The sequence below is a fragment of the Canis aureus genome, chromosome 8 (genome assembly GCF_053574225.1).
Source record: "Canis aureus isolate CA01 chromosome 8, VMU_Caureus_v.1.0, whole genome shotgun sequence".
Lineage (NCBI taxonomy): Eukaryota > Metazoa > Chordata > Mammalia > Carnivora > Canidae > Canis > Canis aureus.
This window is the reverse complement of record NC_135618.1, coordinates 38,062,597-38,080,180: the sequence shown is the minus strand read 5'-3', so window position 1 is coordinate 38,080,180 and position 17,584 is coordinate 38,062,597. Positions and strand designations below refer to the sequence as shown.

The following is a 17,584-nucleotide window of genomic DNA, read 5'->3' as shown; positions in this document are numbered from 1 at the left end:
CCTGGAAGCACCGCCCCGGCCACATAAGGAGCGTGGCGCCCAGACATCCGGGCCCTGACCCCCCTCGAGGCCGCACCGAGCCCCCCCTTGTAGAGCCGGGGGTTCTCAACACCCCCAAGCTTGGGGTCGGAGCTCCGCAGGAGCAGATGGCCCTGGCGCTCCCCCAGATGGGAGGCGGAGCAGCCCAGGTGCACCCGAAGCTGAGGGGCTTCCCCTGCATGGAGCTCAAGGTGCTGGTGGAGGAGGACGAGCTCCTGTCTGGTCCAAGTGCGCGGCTGACGGGACCCTTCCCACCTGGGGGTGTCTGTATGCGGGAGGCCCCCCCAGCCCGGATGCCCCCCCCCAGCCGCCCAAGCCGCCTGCCAGGAGCACTGTGCACTGACGGAGAGCCCTCCCCGCTGCCTCGGTGGGGAGGTTCCGGCCTCAGCACCAGCCTTCTGCGTTAACTGCGGGTTCCGTGGGGTTTACTCCCCCCGTGATGTTCCGTGGGCATGTCCCGGGACTTTCTACGGCCCCGGGGCACAGTCTGGGCGCCAGAGACCGTGCACGGGGGGCCGGGCCTTGTCAGGGCCTGGAAAGAGCCGGTAAGGGCGCCCAGGGCTGAGAGGCGGGGAGCCCAGGCTCCTTCAGATCCGCCTGCTGGATGCTTGGCCTTTTGACCCGCAGCACCCCGGTGTCCTCCCAGGGGCGGCCACGGGGGTCCGCAACCCCTTTCCCCTGGCCCTGGGGTCTCTGCTCACACTGGCCTCTCTGGAAGCCCCCGAAGAACCCCCCCTGCAGAGCCTCCTAGCACCCGACTGCGCCTGACGGCCGGGACGGGGCCGCTGCCACCGAGGGCAGAGGATTCAGGGTATGGGCCTGTGGGCTGAGGACCGGCCCTGCCCGGCCCGGGAATTGTGGGCATCGTGCTGCTCACAAGCCTGTGCTTCTGGACCCGAATGGAGGGATCGAGGAGCATCTCACCCCGGCTCTGGGGGTAAGCCAGGCGGTGCCAACCTTGGGGCCACCCCCCCCACCCCAGCGGGAGCCGGCCTGCGGAAGCCCCGGGGCCCTGGCTGCACAGGTGCCTGCAGGCTGCCCTCTATGCCTGGTACCGAGCCGGGGACCCCGGGACCCCTCCTCCCGGGCTCCCCACTTGCCGCAGGCCCCTTGTGGGGAGGGCAGCCTTTCATGGGGGCTCTGAGGCCTTCGGTGCCTCCAGGGGAATCGGAGCGGGTGTGCAGACAGCCGGGCGGGGGCCACAGGCCGGTGACGTCCAGCTCCCCCATCCTTGCGGGGCTCTGTGGTGCAGCCGCGCCCCCCCGCCCCGCCCCAACTCTGTGCTTCCAGAAATGGTTTCCTGGGCCACTGGGTCTCCAGAACCTTCCAGAGCTAAACCTGACTCTCCCTATTGATCTGAGGACAATTACCCGACGGCAAACCCCATTAAGCCCTCATGCACCATTAAAGAGTTTAAAAATAACAATCGATCATCCACGCCACTGGAGGGCCAAAGTTCAGGGCGGGCAGCCTATGCCTAGGCGCAGAAAGGCACCTGCCACCTTTGATGCGGGGCAGGGGTGCTGCAGACCGGGCCCCCCAAGGTCGGGGAGGGGCAGACCCCGAAGCTGTGCCCAGGCCCATCCTGGCCCCGCCGGGTGTCCAGCACGCCGGGAAGCGGGGCGGGCCCAGGGCTAAGCCCCTGCCTCTTGCTCGGAGGTGAGGGCCCGCGTGGCCTCCACCCCCTCACCCCCCAGTCCCCAGGCCTGGTGAGCAATTCTCCAGCAAGAGCCGGAGACCGGTCGTCATAGAAACAGACCGCATTCCCAGAGTAAACCAGGGCCATCTGTGTCCCTCTCTGACCGGGGCTGGGAGTGGGAGGCCAGACGCGTGGCCTCCCCGCCCCAGATCTGCTGGTGGGACACATAGGGTGAGGCCCCCACTTGCACGGGCACCGGTGCCAGCATCCCCTCGAGCAGGAGTCACATCCCACAGGCCCCTGCACCACCTGGACCCCAGACCCGTTGTCCCCTGGCCCCCTAACGAAGCGCCGGGGCCCCGACTGGCCGGCAGGGACGCCGGGCCGGGCCCACGCCAACATCAGGACCAGTGCTAGCCACCAGCCGAGGGACAGCGGGAGCCACGGGGAGCTGGACCAGGCAGGAAGGCAGGAAGGATCCCTCCCCGGGACCATGGCCCCGTGACACCTTGATTTAGAGCTCGTGGCCTCCAGACTGGGAAAATATAAATTTCAGTGTGAAGCCATCCCGTGTCTGCTCCTTTGTTATGACAGCCCTGCAAGCTCGCGCGTTTCCTTAAATAAAGGTTATCGTGGCGATCCCGAACGCGGACGCTTAACGCTTTATGTGGCGGGAACAAACGCGTCTTTAAGTCTTTTGCCGCATTTATTAATCTGTGGTACACAAAGGGGACTCTGTGAGCTCAGGACAGCCCCACCCTCCGGCTGCCTGCTTCTGCCCGCAGGCCCTCCTGGCCGTCCCCCAGCCCCCGGCCTCAGTGCCAGCCCTCGGGGCGCCAGGCGACGCTCGAGGGCCTGTGGCCGGGGCTCCCTCTGTGCCCGTGAGCGGGAGGGTCCACCGGGCCTGGGGTGGCCGGGCTCTGCTAGCCCCGATGCGCCCACACCTGCTGGTGCCCCTGGCCGCTCCCTGACGGCGCGCGGTGGCCCCTCTGGGGCTCTGGCAACCATCACCGTGTGCACAAGGGACACTGGCTCAGTGCAGTGGGGGCCCAGCCCCTGCCCCCGTGAGTCTTGTAGGGCTCCCTGCTGCTCCCTGGGGACCTTCGTGCTCGCGGGGCCACTTGCTGTGGGGGACGGAGGTGCGGGCGGCCCTGGAGGCCCAGCTGGAGGGCGCAGGAGGATCTGAGGACAGCCCAGAGGGCTTCCTGGAGGAAGGGACCCCAGGGCTGAGCCCTGAGGATGGAGAGACACAGGAGGGAGAGCATCCTGCGCAGTGGCCTGGGCCGTCGGGCACCACGAGGCCAGCCTGTCCGGAGGAGGGTCCCAGGGGCTGTGGCAGGTGGCGAAGCAGGAGCTGGGGCGGAGCTCATCGGGCAGGAGCTTCCAGTAACTGTGGAGCACGTGACGTGTGTCGGGACGCGGCGCCCGCTCCCTCATGGAGGCAGGGTCCCCAGGGCGCCTCTCGCTCTCCTCCAGGAAAGCAGGACTTGCAGTAATGCACAGTGCATTAGCTGGGTGGAGGGCTGAGCCACCCCGGGGGCGGCCCTGACCACCGGGGGGAGTGGGGGAGGCTGCGAGGGCGGAGCTGCCCCCGTGCCCCCCACCGGGACCTGCCTGGGGCACAGACCCTTCCTCCTCGGCCAGACCACATCTGCATCTTGCCCCTACCCACAAAGACCCCGATCTTAGTGACCTGTGGGCCCTACGGGGTCCCGGGGGCAGATGTGAGCGGGTCCACGGCCCACCCGAGGAGCCCTGGCGGGCAGAAAGCAGGGCTGCTGTAGGCCTGGGGGGCCAGGGCCCGTCTCGGTCCCACCACCTGGACTCTGGGGCCCAGGGAAGGGCTGGGGACACACTGGGGGCTCCGTGTCCTTCTAGAAACCGGGCCTGATGGCCGTCGTTGTCATCTGGGTCTGGCGACGGTCACCGAGCAGTGTGGGAGCTGCTCACCCGGTCATCGGTGGGGCAGGCATAGGACAGGGCCTCCCCCCTGCCCAGCGACGCCCCCGGGCCCCCCCAGCCCCTGCTCAGCCTCAGGGATGGTCCTGGCATCCAGAGGGCAGCAACTGAGCCCCTGCCTCTTGGTCCGTGTCCCTCTGGGGACCACGCTCGTGGCCCCACAGCTCCACGTGCCCACGTGGCCAGGCGGACGGGGTGACCGCTGACCCTGAGACCCAACCATCGGGGGCCCGCCTCACCGGGGGCCGCCTGCCTGCTAGGGGTGGGAGCAGCATCCACGCCCAGGAGCTAATTTGGCACCCGAGGCCACTTTAAGCTGCGACAGGCAGTTGGGGAGAGGGTGGGAACTCCTTGGGGGCTGCATCCCCCCCACCTCTAGGCTCCGACCCCAGGAGGACCCTCGGCTGCCCCCCCCCCGCTGCCCCCGCCCCTGCTGCATCTCCTGCTGGAGGCACTGAGACTCCTGACACCGAGCCCGGGTTCCTGCTAAGTGGCTCCGTCCTGCGCTCCCCGAGGACAGTGGGGCTTGGTTTCCCTGTCCCTCGGCATCTGTTTCCAGGGCCTCCTCGGGCTAAGTGCTGGGCGGAGCTGGCCCTGCGGAGGGGCTGGAGCGCGGGTCTGTGGGCGTCCTCTCCCGGGCCACCGATGCCCTTGGGATGCCCTTGGGCTGTGATTCTAGGGAGCGCCGGCTCTGCTTTGCTGCCGGCCCAGTGTTGTCTCAGATGGAACATCTGCAAACAGAACACCCCCGTCCCGGACCTCGGGCAGGACAGAGCGGGGCGCCCCTTCCCAGGAGGGGCTCCCCAGGGACTCTGGCTGGGTGACCCCTCGTGGTAGGGCATCGGGCGCTGCAGATGGCTGGCAGCACCCAGCTCCCCGCGCCCCTATGCGCCCCTACACGCCCCTGCCCCTGCGGCCGTGACAACCGAAATGCAGCTAAACATCCCCGGGGCCGGGGGGGGGGGGGGGGGGGGGGGGGGGGGGGGGGAGTCCCCTCTGGTGGCGGCGGGCAGCCCTGCTGCAGGGGACAGTGAGGCCCTGACCCCGGCCCTGCCCGGGGATGGCCCTGCCACTGTGCCCCCACAGGTCCAACCCCTGCAGGATGCGGGAGGGACGTGGGACTCCTCCATCCATCTCTGTCACGGGCCCCTGGGTCCCCAGAACGCCGTCAGTGGTGGGACAACAGGAAGCAGCAGGCCTGCTGTGGCCCTGCAGCCACCAGGCCGAGTGGACACCCCTCCGTGGACACCTCATCAGGGGAGGGGACCGCGGCCCCCGATTTGCAGACAAGGCACAGAGAGGAGTTTCCCAGAAGTCACAGAGCACACGGGCAGGAGGTGGGGCCTCCGGGCAGCCTGGCCTCATGGCAGTGGCGTGCCCTTGACCGGACAGCTCTGCGGGGTAGGACGAGGGGGGGTGCCGGGCACAGGGAGCAGGGGACAGCCCGCCCTCCACCGTCCTCCGAGGCCGCCCTCCAAGTGATTCTCCAGCCTCTTATCTGGTGCCCACATGCCCCTAATCGGCTCAATTACCCACAAAAGCATCTGCAGATGATGTTTCTGGAGCCTCTTAGCATAGAAGTGGCTCAGAGCTCAGAGCGGGGCTGCTCCGCCCCGACGCCTGCGCGGGGGCGCCCACAGCCAGCGGGGGTGGGGTGCACAGCTCCCCTACCGGCTCCCCAGGTGGGCGTCTGAGGACACGGTCAGTGTCAACCCGGGAGGCTCCCCAAGCCCTGGGTCCCGGGGTCCACCTGCACCTCCCTGGCTGCCCTTACCTGCCTGCCTGCTCCTCGGGCCAGGTCCCTGGGGTCGGAGAGCACTCCGCCCCCTCCCCTCCTGCGGTCTGAGGGCCAGGACCTGGGTGCCCTCGGCTGCAAACCAGCTGGGTGCTGGGGGCCAAGTGAAATCCTGTACTGCATGTGACGGGGTCAGGTGTGCACGCACCCCAGCCAGGGCACGGGGACCCCGGGGACACTGCCCCACCAAGCCCTGCCCACCCAGCATCCTCGCTCAGGCCGCTGAGCCCCCAGAGACCCGGCAGCTAGGACTGGGTGCCCCCCTGCCCCCCTGCAGCCCCGGGCACTGGCCCCCCTACGTCAGCAAGCTCCTGGCCCCGCTTGGGCAGATGCAAAATCTCTCCTAAATCCTGTATTTAATTTTGTTCTCTGGGAAATTGTAGGAGGTTTTGGAGATAAAGCTGAGCTGATAAATCAGGGATTTGGCTGTTCTTGCAGAAACGCTGGGACCTGGGGCGGGCAGCAGGGCCCCTGTAGGTCCCCCTGCCAGCAGGCTAGGGCGGCAGGCTCCCCAGGGCGGCAGGCGTGGGGCACACCGGGTGGCCATGACACGTGCAGGCCAGGCCACCCGGACAGCCCCGGTGCTGCTGGAAGCTGGGTCCGTGCCCTGCAAGAGCCTGGGGGCTGCGGACATTCTTGGCCACCCCAAACCCGCAGAGACCCTCCCCCGAGAGCGATAGGTGTCTGTCCCACCCTCCCCGACTATCTGCCTTGGGCATACGCCCTGCTTAGCCAACACCCACCTTCTGGAACATTCTCCTTCAGTCTCACAAGCACATTCCGGCCGGTGTGTGTGGGGTTATCACTTCCCTCCTCTGGGACACCGTCCCTCTTCTAATGGGACCCAGGTGGCATCTGGTTGGTCAGCCCTGAAACCCACTGGCTGATATCTCCTGGGGCGGGGGGTGTCTGGTTCCCTCGTGACCGTTGGGCTTGTCATATTCATATGAGACTGTGACGATGAACACGGGCAGGTGTGCAAACCCGAGACTGCGCTGCATCTGAGCACCTGACCAGCACAGCTTGGGGCCAGCTCTCTGTCATCCGTTCACACTCCTCAGGCTGCCCTCTTTCCTTAGCTTCTCCGAGTTCCTTTTATTTGCGTCAAAGCCTTGTCACTGCCAGGACGTGCAGTTGCGCCAGGTCCCTGAAGCCAGAGGAGGAGCCAGCCCAGGGACTGTGAGAAGCAAACAGGGCAGACTGCCTGGAGGAGAGGTGTACTCGCAGGAGGTGGGGCCGCGGGCATTCCGGGAAGGGGCAGGGAGCATGTGACCCTGCGGGGCAGGGGGTGAGGGACCCGGGATGTCCTGGGTCCTGGTTGGGCCTCGTCCATCGGGACGGGCCGGGCTTCCTCGTGGTGACGGGGCTCTGGTCCTCGATGGCGTGTCCTATGGCAAAAGTTTCCTTCTTGTCTTGCTCTTTGTCTGCCCCGTGACACCCTGGTGCAGGGGGTGGAGGTCACAGGTTACCGGGCAGGGGTGGGGCAGATGGAGAGTTGGTCCAGCAGGGACCTGAGTCACCCGTCCCATCCCTTTGACCCGAGCAGAAAAACAGCCTCACGCAGCTTCAGAGGGACAGAGGATGCGGGGCCTCTTGGGGTCTGGCCCTCGGCTCCCTTCGCCCTCAGCTTGAGCAGCTGCAGCCCTGGAAAAGGTTCTGGAGTCTTCTAGTGCTCTGGTCCCTGTCGTGCAACACGGCGGTGACTGTTTCCTCATCTGTACTTGGGGACCCAGAAGCACCCCCAGAGCGAGCGTCCAACAGATGCCGGTAGGGGCCAGAGGAGCAGGGGCGGGGGCCAGTGGGCAAAGGCCGGTGGAGGCCACCGGCTCGACGACGAGCACCCCCCTCCACCCCCACCAACACGCTGGGGCCCGAGGATGGGAACCCTGGGAGGCCTCCGCAGAGGCTGTGGTGGAGTTGGGGACTCAGCCTGCCGCCCCAAGGCCCAGCACGGACCAGGCTGGGCCCAGAGCGCGGACGGGCTGCGAGCCTGCGGGCCCCGGGCCACTCCCTTCTGCGGCGCCTGCTCAGGTCTTTAAGCACAACGGGGCCGGTGTGCTACCCCGGGGGCTGGGCTCCTCCCACCAGCTGCGGGCACGAGCTTCACGGGAACGGGGAACACGTGTGCGCAGGGCAGGTGCAAGGACCCAAGTCCTGGGGGCCTGGGCGGGGAGACACCTGGCAGGGAGGGCGGCTGCCCGGTGAGGCCCCCCTGACGGAGATGGGGACCTGAGACCCGAGACCCGAGACCGGAGAGGGCCCTCCTTCCTCTGCCAGCCGTGCTGGGGGTGGGGAGCTCGAGCGCTGGGGGCATCGCGGACGGATGGCCTGTCCTGCTCCAGGTGTCCACCGCGTCCTCACCAGTGGCTGCCTGGACCCCTCCGAGGACAAGGAGCTCAGTCCCTGCGGGAAGCAGAGCCTTGTACCTGCCACCTGTAGTTAGGGCGCCAGGCACTCTGTCCGGGTCTTAGGGACACGGTTTCCTGTTCCCGTCTCAGGCATCGTCCGTCTGAGTCCAGACCCCAGGTGCCCAGGGTCCGCAGAGCTGAGCCTTCCTGGCAGCTCCTCGCCCAAACCATCAGTTACGCGGCATCTTATAAACCCCACTGCTGCATAGCTTGGTCACTAACATTTCCGTCTCCTTTGAGAAATGCCCCGTATTCACCATCCTGTCGTGGGGTGGGAGTGACGGGCCTGGGGTGGCCAGGCCGGGTGCTGGGCACCTTAGGTCTCTCACTGCCCCCCGACGAAACCTCTTCTAGGGAGCTCACCTGATGCACCAGGCCGCAGGACACACACGTGTGGCCTGTTCCGCAACCCCGCCATCCTGGGCGCGCGGTGCTGCTGTCCCCTGGGGGATGGGGCCAGGTGAGTCTCCAAGTGGTGTCTGGGCAGTGAAAACATGAATTGAAAACGATCCTTCAGATAAAAATGGGGTGGGCGCCCAGGACGAGGGGCCTGTTCCCCCCCAGATGACCACAGGCCATGCCCGCGAATGACCTCTTGGGACCTGATGCTGAGAACCTCCGGGTGGGAACGGGGTCAGAAATCAGGCCACCTCCTGCACGGGGGATGGCATGGGAACGGCCACCCCAGGACCTGCACGCACACTGTGTGGCTCCGTCCTCAAACACCCACGAGGGAGGGACCACTCTAACCCCCAGCCCACAGATGGGGAAACTGAGGCACAGCTCATGCAGCCTCGGGGGCTGCGGTCTAGACCTGGTGCCCACGCTGCAGACCTCAGAACCTCATGTGGCAGAGCCGGGCCACGGTGGTGGGGACGTCCTGGGCGACGAAGCCGGGCTCTGCGGGGGGACACGGCTGCCCAGAGTGGGAGGCACACGCAGGGTCCCCGATGGGTGTCCTCCCTGGGTGCAGGGTGGACAGGGATGCATCTGTGGCCCCGAGTCCCCACCTTCTACCCAGGGCCAGGTGGGGGGACAGGCCCGAGGGCTGAGCCGGGGTGGCCCCATCCTGCCAAGCACAGGTAGGTGGCACCGAGCCCCCAGACCGCCGCGCTCCCTCTGGCACATGTGCCCCCATGCACATCCTGTCCCTTCCTGCGGCAGCATCGGCCCCAGCGGCCTTGGAGGGGCCCCAGCAAGGCCTGGACGGTGCCCTCCGAGCCCCCAGGGGCGTCTCCCTCCCCTCTGAGCCCACGTCTGGTGCTGCTGGACCAGAAGCGGCCTGTCCTCTTCCTCCCCGTCCCCTGGTGGCACCCGCTGGCACTGGGGCCAGCCAGGCTCAGGGCTATCGGAGCAGCTTCAGTTCCTCCCGTCACTAAAATGTGGGCGGGCAAGGGGCACGAGGGGCGAGGGGGATGAAGACTTCTTGAGCTGGGGCTGCGGGTGGAGAGCAGAAGGCGCGCTGGGGCCTGAGGGTGGGCAGGCAGCTGAGTCTGGAACCCCCCGTCCTCCCAGCTGTGTGACCCCAGCCCCTTGGGGTGGCCACAGCCCGTGAAGCTGCGCAGAGCAGCAGGCTCCTGTCTCCCCATCTGGCCACTTCTGCCGCCCAGAGCAGGTGGGGGACACAGGGCGGGGGGCGGGTGGGCTGGACCCAGCATCCAGGGTGCCCTTCTGCAGAGCGGGGCTCAGGGGCTCTGCAGCCACCACCAGGCTGGCGGGGGCGGGGGGGCCAGGTGCCTGCAGGAGCCTGCTGAGCTCTAGGTGAGGGGCCAGGGTGGTTTCTGGCATCCTCTGTCCCACCGGTGCCCCCTGCTCCGTGAGGGGCTTCCCAGAGACGCCAGGGCCCACAGCTTTTCCGTGTCCATCCTCTTGCTGGGGTCCTGGTGCTGAGGCTGAGCTGGCCCGTGATGCGGTGTCAGCGGGGTACAGGCCCCAGGGAATCGTTACCGTTACCATGGCTCCTCCTGTCTCGGTTCCCTCCAGGCATCAGGGTCCAGGCTACAGGGGGCTAAGGACTCATGAGCGGGACCAACCCCAGAGGCAGGGGCACGACAGGCGGTGTCCTCCAGGGCCGCCCTGGGGGAGGAAGGAGCCCCGGCCCCAAGGTGTGCAAGCAGAGTCTGGAGGGGAGTGTCGGGGGGCCTCGGGGCCTCCCTGACCCCGGGGCAGGTCCCAAGCCACTGTCTGAACACGGCAGGGGGAGGGTGGCAGGCACGTACCTTGCCCCGGGAACCTCAGTGTGCCCGAGACTCAATTTTCTCGTCCCAAATGCAATTTGGACACAAATCCAATCAGCCTGCATAAGTCTCAGCCGCCGCTTCGAACCCCAACGCTGGCTCTCTGCCTGACTCAGGATTCAAGCCCAGAGACCCTGCTGGGGGACTGGGGGGTTGGGGGGCTGGGGGGCCGGGGGGCGTGAGGGCCGGGTGGGGATGCCGATCAGACTCCAGCCCAGCCATCTTCACCTGTGCCCTGGACGGGGGCGGGGAGCAGGGGGCCTGCCACCATGGGGTGGGGGCCCAGCCCCAACGGGCACCCGGTCGGGTCCTGTGCAGCAGCCTTGCTGCGGGGTCAGATCATCCGGGAGCGCCTGCCCTGGGGCCCACGTCCTATCACACCCCCAGGGGCTCCTGGGCTTGGCCCCAGCCCCATGTGCAGCAAGCCTCCCCGGGTCAGCGGGTCCTTGGGAGGCACGCCCCAGGCAGCTCCCCCGTGCTCTGGCCTTGGGGGAAGGATGCTAAGGGAAACTGGGGCCACTGGTCCCCACGTCGGCCCCATCCTGACTGGGCCCCATGTGTCCAATGCCGTCAGGAGAAGCAAAGCACAGAGAGGCCCCCCTGCCCTCCTGCCCTCCAGGACGGGCTCGGGTTCAGTCTTGGTTGGGGGAAGTCTGGGGTGACTGTCCCCAGGGCCCACATTTATGAAGCACCTACTGTGTGCCGGGGGTGGAGATGCTGGGCCCTGCAGAGGGAGGCTGGTGCCACAGGTGAGGGCTGGGCCGGGCCAGGGCTGCCGTATCCGAGGTGTGAGGCTGGCGAGGGCCAGGCAGGGAGGGACGGGGAGGGAGTGGGGGGCCAGGGCCACGAATGCGTTGGGAAGGGGCGCGCATGTCCTGCAGGTGGGCTGTTGAGGGCTCCCACGGGGCTGGGGGCTCAGGGGGAAAGGCCAGGCAGCGGGCCACCCAGGGTCCAGGTCCTCCACCCACCCACTGCCGCTGGCCGCCACTCCAGGCGACATTTTGCGGCCAATGGTGCCCTCTGCTGGGCACACTGGACAGGGCCCCGGCTCACCAGGATGGAGCAGGGCTGAGGCGGGCCTGGGGACCAGGTGGCCTCAGCCATGAGCCTGGCCCGGGGTGGCCTGGGGGACACCTGTGTGGAGAAGACTTGCGTGTCCAGCTCCCAGGTTTCCACTGGAGGCTGAAATTGACTACTCATCAAAGACAAGTCTCTGCCCGCACCCTCTCCCCGTGTCCAGGGGTCTCCCCACTGGGACAAGTGAGACAAGCAGGGGACAACTGGGCCTGGCTGCAGCCCAGTCCCAGGTGCAGTGCTGGGCAGGTGTGGGGCCTGGGCCAGGATGGGTGGGGGGCTGGGCCTGCCTGGCCCTTTAAGAGAGCCACGAGGGGATGGGACCTGTTGCCCAGCAACAGGAGGGCTTATGTGTACCTGTCGCTGGGAGACCAGAAGTGTCCTGCTGGGGACCAAGTGGCCCCAGCTGCCCTGGTTACCCAAAGGTCCTCTCTCCCTCACACAGGAGCGGGGGGTGGGGGGCACCATGGCACAGACGGACGTGCTCCTGACCAAGGAGCCCACGCCCCAGGCGGTGCCGGCATGCGAGCTGCCCCAGAAAGTGTACGACGTGGCCCGGAACGTGGGCGCCTGCTCGTCCTCGGGCCTGGCCACTGCCGGCTTCCGCTCGGCCAAGTACCTGGCAGACGAGTGGTCCCAGAACTGCTACGCCCGCTACCACCAAGCCTTTGCGGACCGCAACCAGTCGGAGCGGCGGCGCCACGAGAGCCATCAGCTGGCGGCCAAGACCCAGGCACTGGCCCGGTGCTCGCAGGAGGACGCCACCCGGAAGGCGGGCGCGCGGCTGCAGGACACGCACGGCTGGAAGTCGGAGCTGCAGCGCGAGGTCGGAGAACTGGGCACGGAGAGCGACCTGCTGCTGGCCCAGAAGCAGCGGCTGGCGCGCGCCCTGGACGCCACCTCCGTGCCCTTCTCCATCGCCACCGACAACCTGCAGTGCCGTGAGCGCCGCCAGCACCCCGACCTCGTGCGCGACTGCGTGGAAACGGAGCTGCTGAAGGTTCGTGGCCCCTTCCGCTCCCAGACACAGCATGCCCGCCGCCCGCCCCCTTCTCCGGGGAGCGTGACCTGCACGGGGCCGGGGTGGGCGGGCTCCCGGGGGCCTCGGTGCTCGTGCTCCAGGTGGGCGCACGCAGGCGCGTGGGCACACACCCAGGTCCACACGCGGGCACCGAGACGCTGTGTCTGTCTGTAGGCTGGGGACCTGGGGCAGGGGCAGGGCTCAGGCCATCCAGGAAGGAGGCACCATCCCCTACCCAGGAGGGTCCCATCTCCCCTTCAGAGCCTGGGCCCCACAGTGGACACTGGGTGAGGCTCGGCATCTTGGGAGGTGGGCCCCAGCTTGGATGTGCCGGGCTCAGGGCCCTGTGGCCTGGGTCAGGTCCCAGTGTGGGGGTTTGAGCACATATGGTGGCTGGAGCTGCACCCCACGCTGGCCCACCCCAATCCGATGTCCAGGGTCCCTGCAATGCCCCCTCCGTATTATGGCTTATACAAGGATGAAGGCAATAGAATTCACACCTGGATGTGTGTTGGGGACATTTGCCTGAGGATGGGACATTCAGAGGCCACTGAGGCAGGGAGGGCTCTGGCCAGGTCCATCCACAAGCCTGGATGCCCCTCTGCACACACGCCAAGAATGGGCAGCTGCCTGAGGTCTGGGCTACACGCAGGGCCAGCAAGTGAGGTCCTATTGGCACCTGCACCTGGGGGGGGGCATTGGTCACCCTTGAGTCCTGCACCCGCTGGTCAGACCCTCAGGTCACCCTGGGTCATATGAGTTAAGCCTGACCCTGAACTCTGAAGGCCCGGTGCCCCATGGCTCCCCTACCCTGGTTCAGGTGTGGATAGGTGAGGGGGATTGGAGGTGACCTTCATGCCCCAAGGAGCCTTCCCTGTTTCACCCTCAGCGGGACCTGTCCTAGGGGCAGCCCCAAAGGATCAGGGAACTGCCCAGGCCGGTCCCCTGCTCCAGGCAGGGCAGCAGAGCCTGGGGGCCTCACCTGTGACCAGCCTTCCTGGGCGACGATGCAAGGCCAGCTGCTCAACAACCTCTTGGGGCTCTGGGTGCAGCCTCTGCCCTGAGCACAGAAACCTCCCCCTGCTGCCATCCCCAGGCCTTGTCATCCCCCCACCCATATGAAAACAACAGCAGTGGTCCAGGGACAGGGAGACAGGCCCAGGGGACTGCCCCTCGACACGTGGGTTTAGATGGAGGTGAAAACTCAAATGGAGTGAACAGAGGCACGATAGCAGCAGAAAGACACTCTGGGTGCCCTCCCCCCCCCCCACCGCCGTGAGCTCAGTGGAGGAGACAGGGCGGCTCTGAGCCCAGGCCCAGAGGGGCAGCCCGGGGAATGGGGGGCAGGAGGTTGTTGGCCTCCAGTGCCCCATGCAGGCTGCAGGGATGGCCTCTAGAGCCCAGAGGATGCTGGGTGGATGCCAGGCGAGTGGCAGCAGCTGGTAGAGGCCCCCAGGGGGGAAACCCCGCACTCAGCTACACCAAACAGAACATTCAAGAGTCCAGGACAAAGCCAATGAGAAACAGCTGGGCTCACCCCTCATTTTCCAGGAAAGAGTCTGGGGGTTAACAAGCTGGCCATCTGGCCTCATGTTATGCAGCCAGGCCATTTCAGGGGCTGACCAGGGGCCCACACCAGCCTGGCCATCCTCAGATCCTCACTAGGGAGCGGGGTCTTCTCCCCCAGGAGGCCGAGCTCATCCGGAACATTCAGGAGCTCCTGAAAAGGACCATCATGCAGGCCGTGAACCAGATCCGGTGGGTGTCAGTGGTCCCTCACCCCTTGGGCTGGCTCTGGGCAGGAAGCTGGGGTGAGCAGGCCCCGAGTCTCAGAAGGTGGGGGCTCGTCCCAGGTCTCAGGCAGGGGGACAGGCCAGAGAGGGGAACCCGGCGCAGGTGGCAGGCTCCTGCACGGCCTGGGGCCTGGGTGTCCAGAGGCCAGGCCGGCTTTGCAGGGCAGGGAGCTGCTGCTCCTGGACATGTTGGCCGGGCAGAGCCAGGGTGGCCCGAGGACCCCGATACTGAGCAGATGAGGTGGCCTGGTTCTCGGTTGAGAACTGCAGGTGCACTTGCTCCTGGGAGTGGCCCTCGGGGCCCCCACGTCGCACACAAACGCAGACCCTGCCCGCCCCAGGCTGAACCGGGAGCAGAAGGAAACGTGCGAGATGGACTGGTCGGACAAGGTGGAGGCGTACAACATCGACCAGGCCTGCGCCCACTACCACAACCAGAGCACTGACGTGCAGTTCCACCCGTACTCCGCCAAGTTCGAGGAGAGGTGGGCCACCTCAGCCCCAGCCCTCCCAGGGACTGTCGTCTGAACACCTGCTCCCGTGGCTGGGGACCCTCGCACCACCCCCGGCCCCTGGGGCCCACACGGAGGGTCCTCTGTGCAGCTCTTCTGCACCCGGGGGGCACGGGCGCAGGACCCCTGCCTGAGGACCCAGCACCACACAGCCCAGCAGGGGGTTGGGGGCTGCGGCGGGGGCAGGACCCGGGGGGCTCACCCGCAGCTCCGCGGGCGGCTGGCGGGGGGCGCGCAGCCACCACCCAATGCAGCGCCACCTGGGAGGCGCGGGGCGCAGGGGGCGCAGGGGACCTTAGGGCACAGGGGGCCTGGGGACGCAGGGTCGGACGTGCGGGGCTCTCAGGGTGCGCGCCGGACCGTTGGCAGGGGCCCCACTGACCGGGGCGTCGCCCGCTGCCCGCCCGCAGCGCCTCCACGCCGGAGACCTGGGCCCGGTTCACCCAGGAAAACCTGTGCCGCGCAGAGCGCGAGCGCCGGGCCTCCGCCAACCTGCGGGTGCTCATCGACTGCATCCTGCGGGACGTGGCCGAGGACCTGCGGCTGCAGTGCGACGCCGTGAACCTGGCCTTCGGGCGCCGCTGTGAGGAGCTGGAGGACACGCGCCACAAGCTGCAGAACCACCTGCACAAGGTGCGGCCCCGCCCCGCCCCCGCCGGGCCCCGCCCCCGCACAGACCCCGCCCCAGACCCGCCCGCTCGCGTCCAGGCCCCGCCCACCCTGTCCCGCCCGCCTCGCGTCTAGGCCCCGCCCCAGGCCCCTCCCTGCCCGGGACCCGCCCACCTAGGGCCCCGCCCCCTTTAGACCACGCCCCCATCAGCTGGCTTCCAGGCCCCGCCCAGTCCCTGCCCAGGCCAGCCCCGAACCTGGGCATCTGTAACTACAGAGCGACAAGCTCCCTGTGGCCTGGCCCCGCCTCTGGCTTGGTCAGAGCCTGGCCTGGCCCCTGCCCCTCCTCTGTCCTGTCCCTCCTGAGGGACCCCAGGCTCAGGGCACCCACTCCTCCCTGGGCCCTCACTAAGCCAATAAGAAGCCAGGTGACACTGGGCATGGCTGTCAGGCATGAGCAGGAGGGACGGTGGCAGGAGGTGGCCAGGCCTAGTAGGGCTCTGACCCCAGGCTTCAGGGTGCCCTTTGCTGCCACCAAGTCTCTCCGGTTCTTCACCAGGGTTGGGGGCCTGGTGACCACCAGGGCGGGGGGCGCTCAGGGCACGGCTGCTGGACGACAGGCTTTGGGGTCCTGCCCCAGCCCTCTGGGTGCCCTTGGCAGAGCCGAGGAGGCCACACACGTCTTCCTGCCTGCATTGGTCCCCCAGAGCCAGTGGGCGGGGCTGCCCCCGTGGAGCCAGCCCCAGGGCTGGGGAGGAGGCTGGGGTGGCTGGGGTCACGCTGGCACCCGTCCTGTGTGCAGACGCTGCGGGAGATCACCGAGCAGGAGCACAACGTTGCGGCGCTGAGGCAGGCCATCAAAGACAAGGAGGCGCCTCTGAAGGTGGCTCAGACCCGTCTGTACCAGCGCTCACACAGGCCCAACGTGGAGCTGTGCCGGGACGCTGCCCAGTTCAGGTGCCCGCCTTGGCTGTGCCCCAGGCAGCCCCGAGCAGGCCTGCTCACCACCCGCCATCCATGCCCGTCCCCCCCGGCCGGGCCTCCCCTGGCCTCTGGGCCCCCCACAGCCTGCAGGCCTGCAGTGGAGACACGGGCTTGCCCACATAGGTGTCCCCGCGCCCCACCCCCACCCGGCGTGGCTAGACACGGAGGTGCCTTTGGGGGCACTAGGTGTCGAGGCTCCTTACCCCGTGGTGCACAGTCTTCCTGGCAAGGAGTGTTGGGGTCTGAGGGGCTAAGCCCCCGGGGCCCCAGGATGCCCCACCCACCCTGCCTCGGGGACAGACACCGTCCATACCCCCGAAGGAATGTGCAGCCCCCAGCCCTGGCTCCAAGCCGAGGTGGAATCGTGTGTCTTGCGTTCACTTCTCCTGTACCAGTTGCTCTAGTCAGCAGAACACCTCTGCCCCGCACTCCTGCTTCCCTGCCCTGCACACACCCAGGTCATGCAGCCTTGCCAGCGCCAGGGGCCCATGTGGCCTGCCCCCAGGCCCCAGGAATAAGGGGGCCAGGAGCCTCAGGGCACCCCTGCCACGTGCACAGTCACTGAACACAGCCCTGCCCGCCTGGGCTTTCCCCTCCGGACGGCGGGGGCTGGGACGGCTGGGAGGAGTCCCAGCTCAGGCCCACGTGGTGGCCCTGCGGGGGCTGCGGTCTGAGGGCTACAGGTTTCCCTGTGGGACTTCTGGGTCACTGCATGGACCAGCAGCATGGCCTGGACCCCATGCCAGTGCTCCTGGCCTTGCCCAGCCCGGCCTGGAGGCCCCGCTCACACCTCCCTCCCGGGCCCGCAGGCTGATGAGCGAGGTGGAGGAGCTGAACATGTCCCTCACGGCCCTGAAGGAGAAGCTTCTAGAAGCAGAGCAGTCGCTGCGCAACCTGGAGGACACGCGCATGGATCTGGAGAAGGACCTGGCCGTCAAGGCCAACAGCCTCTTCATCGACCGCCAGAAGTGCATGACCCACCGCACCCACTACCCCACCATCCTCCAGCTGGCTGGCTACCAGTGACCGGGTCTGGCGCCACGGAGGGTGCCTCTGTGGCCTGGCCGGACATGCGGCGGGGACTGTCCCCCGGCCCTTCAGATAAAGAGCATGTTAGCTTTTGATGTGTCACTTGTCCATGTGGTTCAGGACAGCGTCCAGACAGGGGCCCTCTGCCCACCTGTGCCGCCTGCAGGTCCTGCAGAGGCAGCGTCGCCTCCTGCCGCGGTGGAAGCCACAACACTCACTGTCACCCCAGTGATGAGCAAAGCCCCACGCTTTTCCTTCTGTGTGTCCTGGATGCTGTCCCCGTGAGGCTGGCAGGCTGGCTCCGCCCTGAGAGACTGGGCCCGGGGTGGCGAGCATCCCCGCAGTCCCAAAGCTCCTGCAGGGGGGCAGGCAGGGCCTGGGACAGGGCTGTCTCCCTGCCACCTCCACCTGGCACCGGGTGGGCACCCAGGGGCACAGATGCCTGGGGACCCTGAGCTGGGGGCCGTCCCCTCCCAGCCACCTCG

General features: G+C 67.7%; 1 protein-coding gene and 1 long non-coding RNA gene across 3 annotated transcripts; one reads left to right on the top strand and one right to left on the bottom strand.

The window, feature by feature from the left end:
- Positions 1–2,384: 2,384 nt before the first annotated feature.
- LOC144318766 (uncharacterized) lies at positions 2,385–12,128 on the bottom strand. Of its 2 annotated transcripts, XR_013384794.1 has the most exons (5): positions 11,131–12,128; positions 10,774–10,871; positions 8,204–10,184; positions 6,176–7,835; positions 2,385–4,368 (listed from the first exon to the last, which is right to left on the bottom strand). It is a non-coding gene; the product is annotated as an uncharacterized LOC144318766 (long non-coding RNA). The 2 variants fall into 2 exon arrangements; XR_013384793.1 differs by having other exon boundaries at positions 10,774–12,127.
- On the top strand, positions 11,497–17,194 carry TEKT4 (tektin 4). The gene is made up of 6 exons (XM_077906028.1): positions 11,497–12,151; positions 13,860–13,930; positions 14,307–14,450; positions 14,888–15,110; positions 15,889–16,043; positions 16,880–17,194. Exons 1-6 carry the CDS (start codon positions 11,501–11,503, stop codon positions 17,094–17,096), a joined length of 1,461 nt encoding a protein of 486 aa, XP_077762154.1. The 5' UTR covers positions 11,497–11,500; the 3' UTR covers positions 17,097–17,194.
- Positions 17,195–17,584: the final 390 nt, after the last annotated feature.

Bases quoted from the DNA above. Each gene is read 5' to 3' on its own strand.
- TEKT4 (XM_077906028.1), top strand. From the start codon at position 11,501: ATGTGTACCTGTCGCTGGGAGACCAGAAGTGTCCTGCTGGGGACCAAG. The intron at 14,451-14,887 runs GTGGGCCACCTC...GCCCGCCCGCAG, and splicing joins TCCGCCAAGTTCGAGGAGAG to CGCCTCCACGCCGGAGACCT. The intron at 15,111-15,888 runs GTGCGGCCCCGC...TCCTGTGTGCAG, and splicing joins TGCAGAACCACCTGCACAAG to ACGCTGCGGGAGATCACCGA.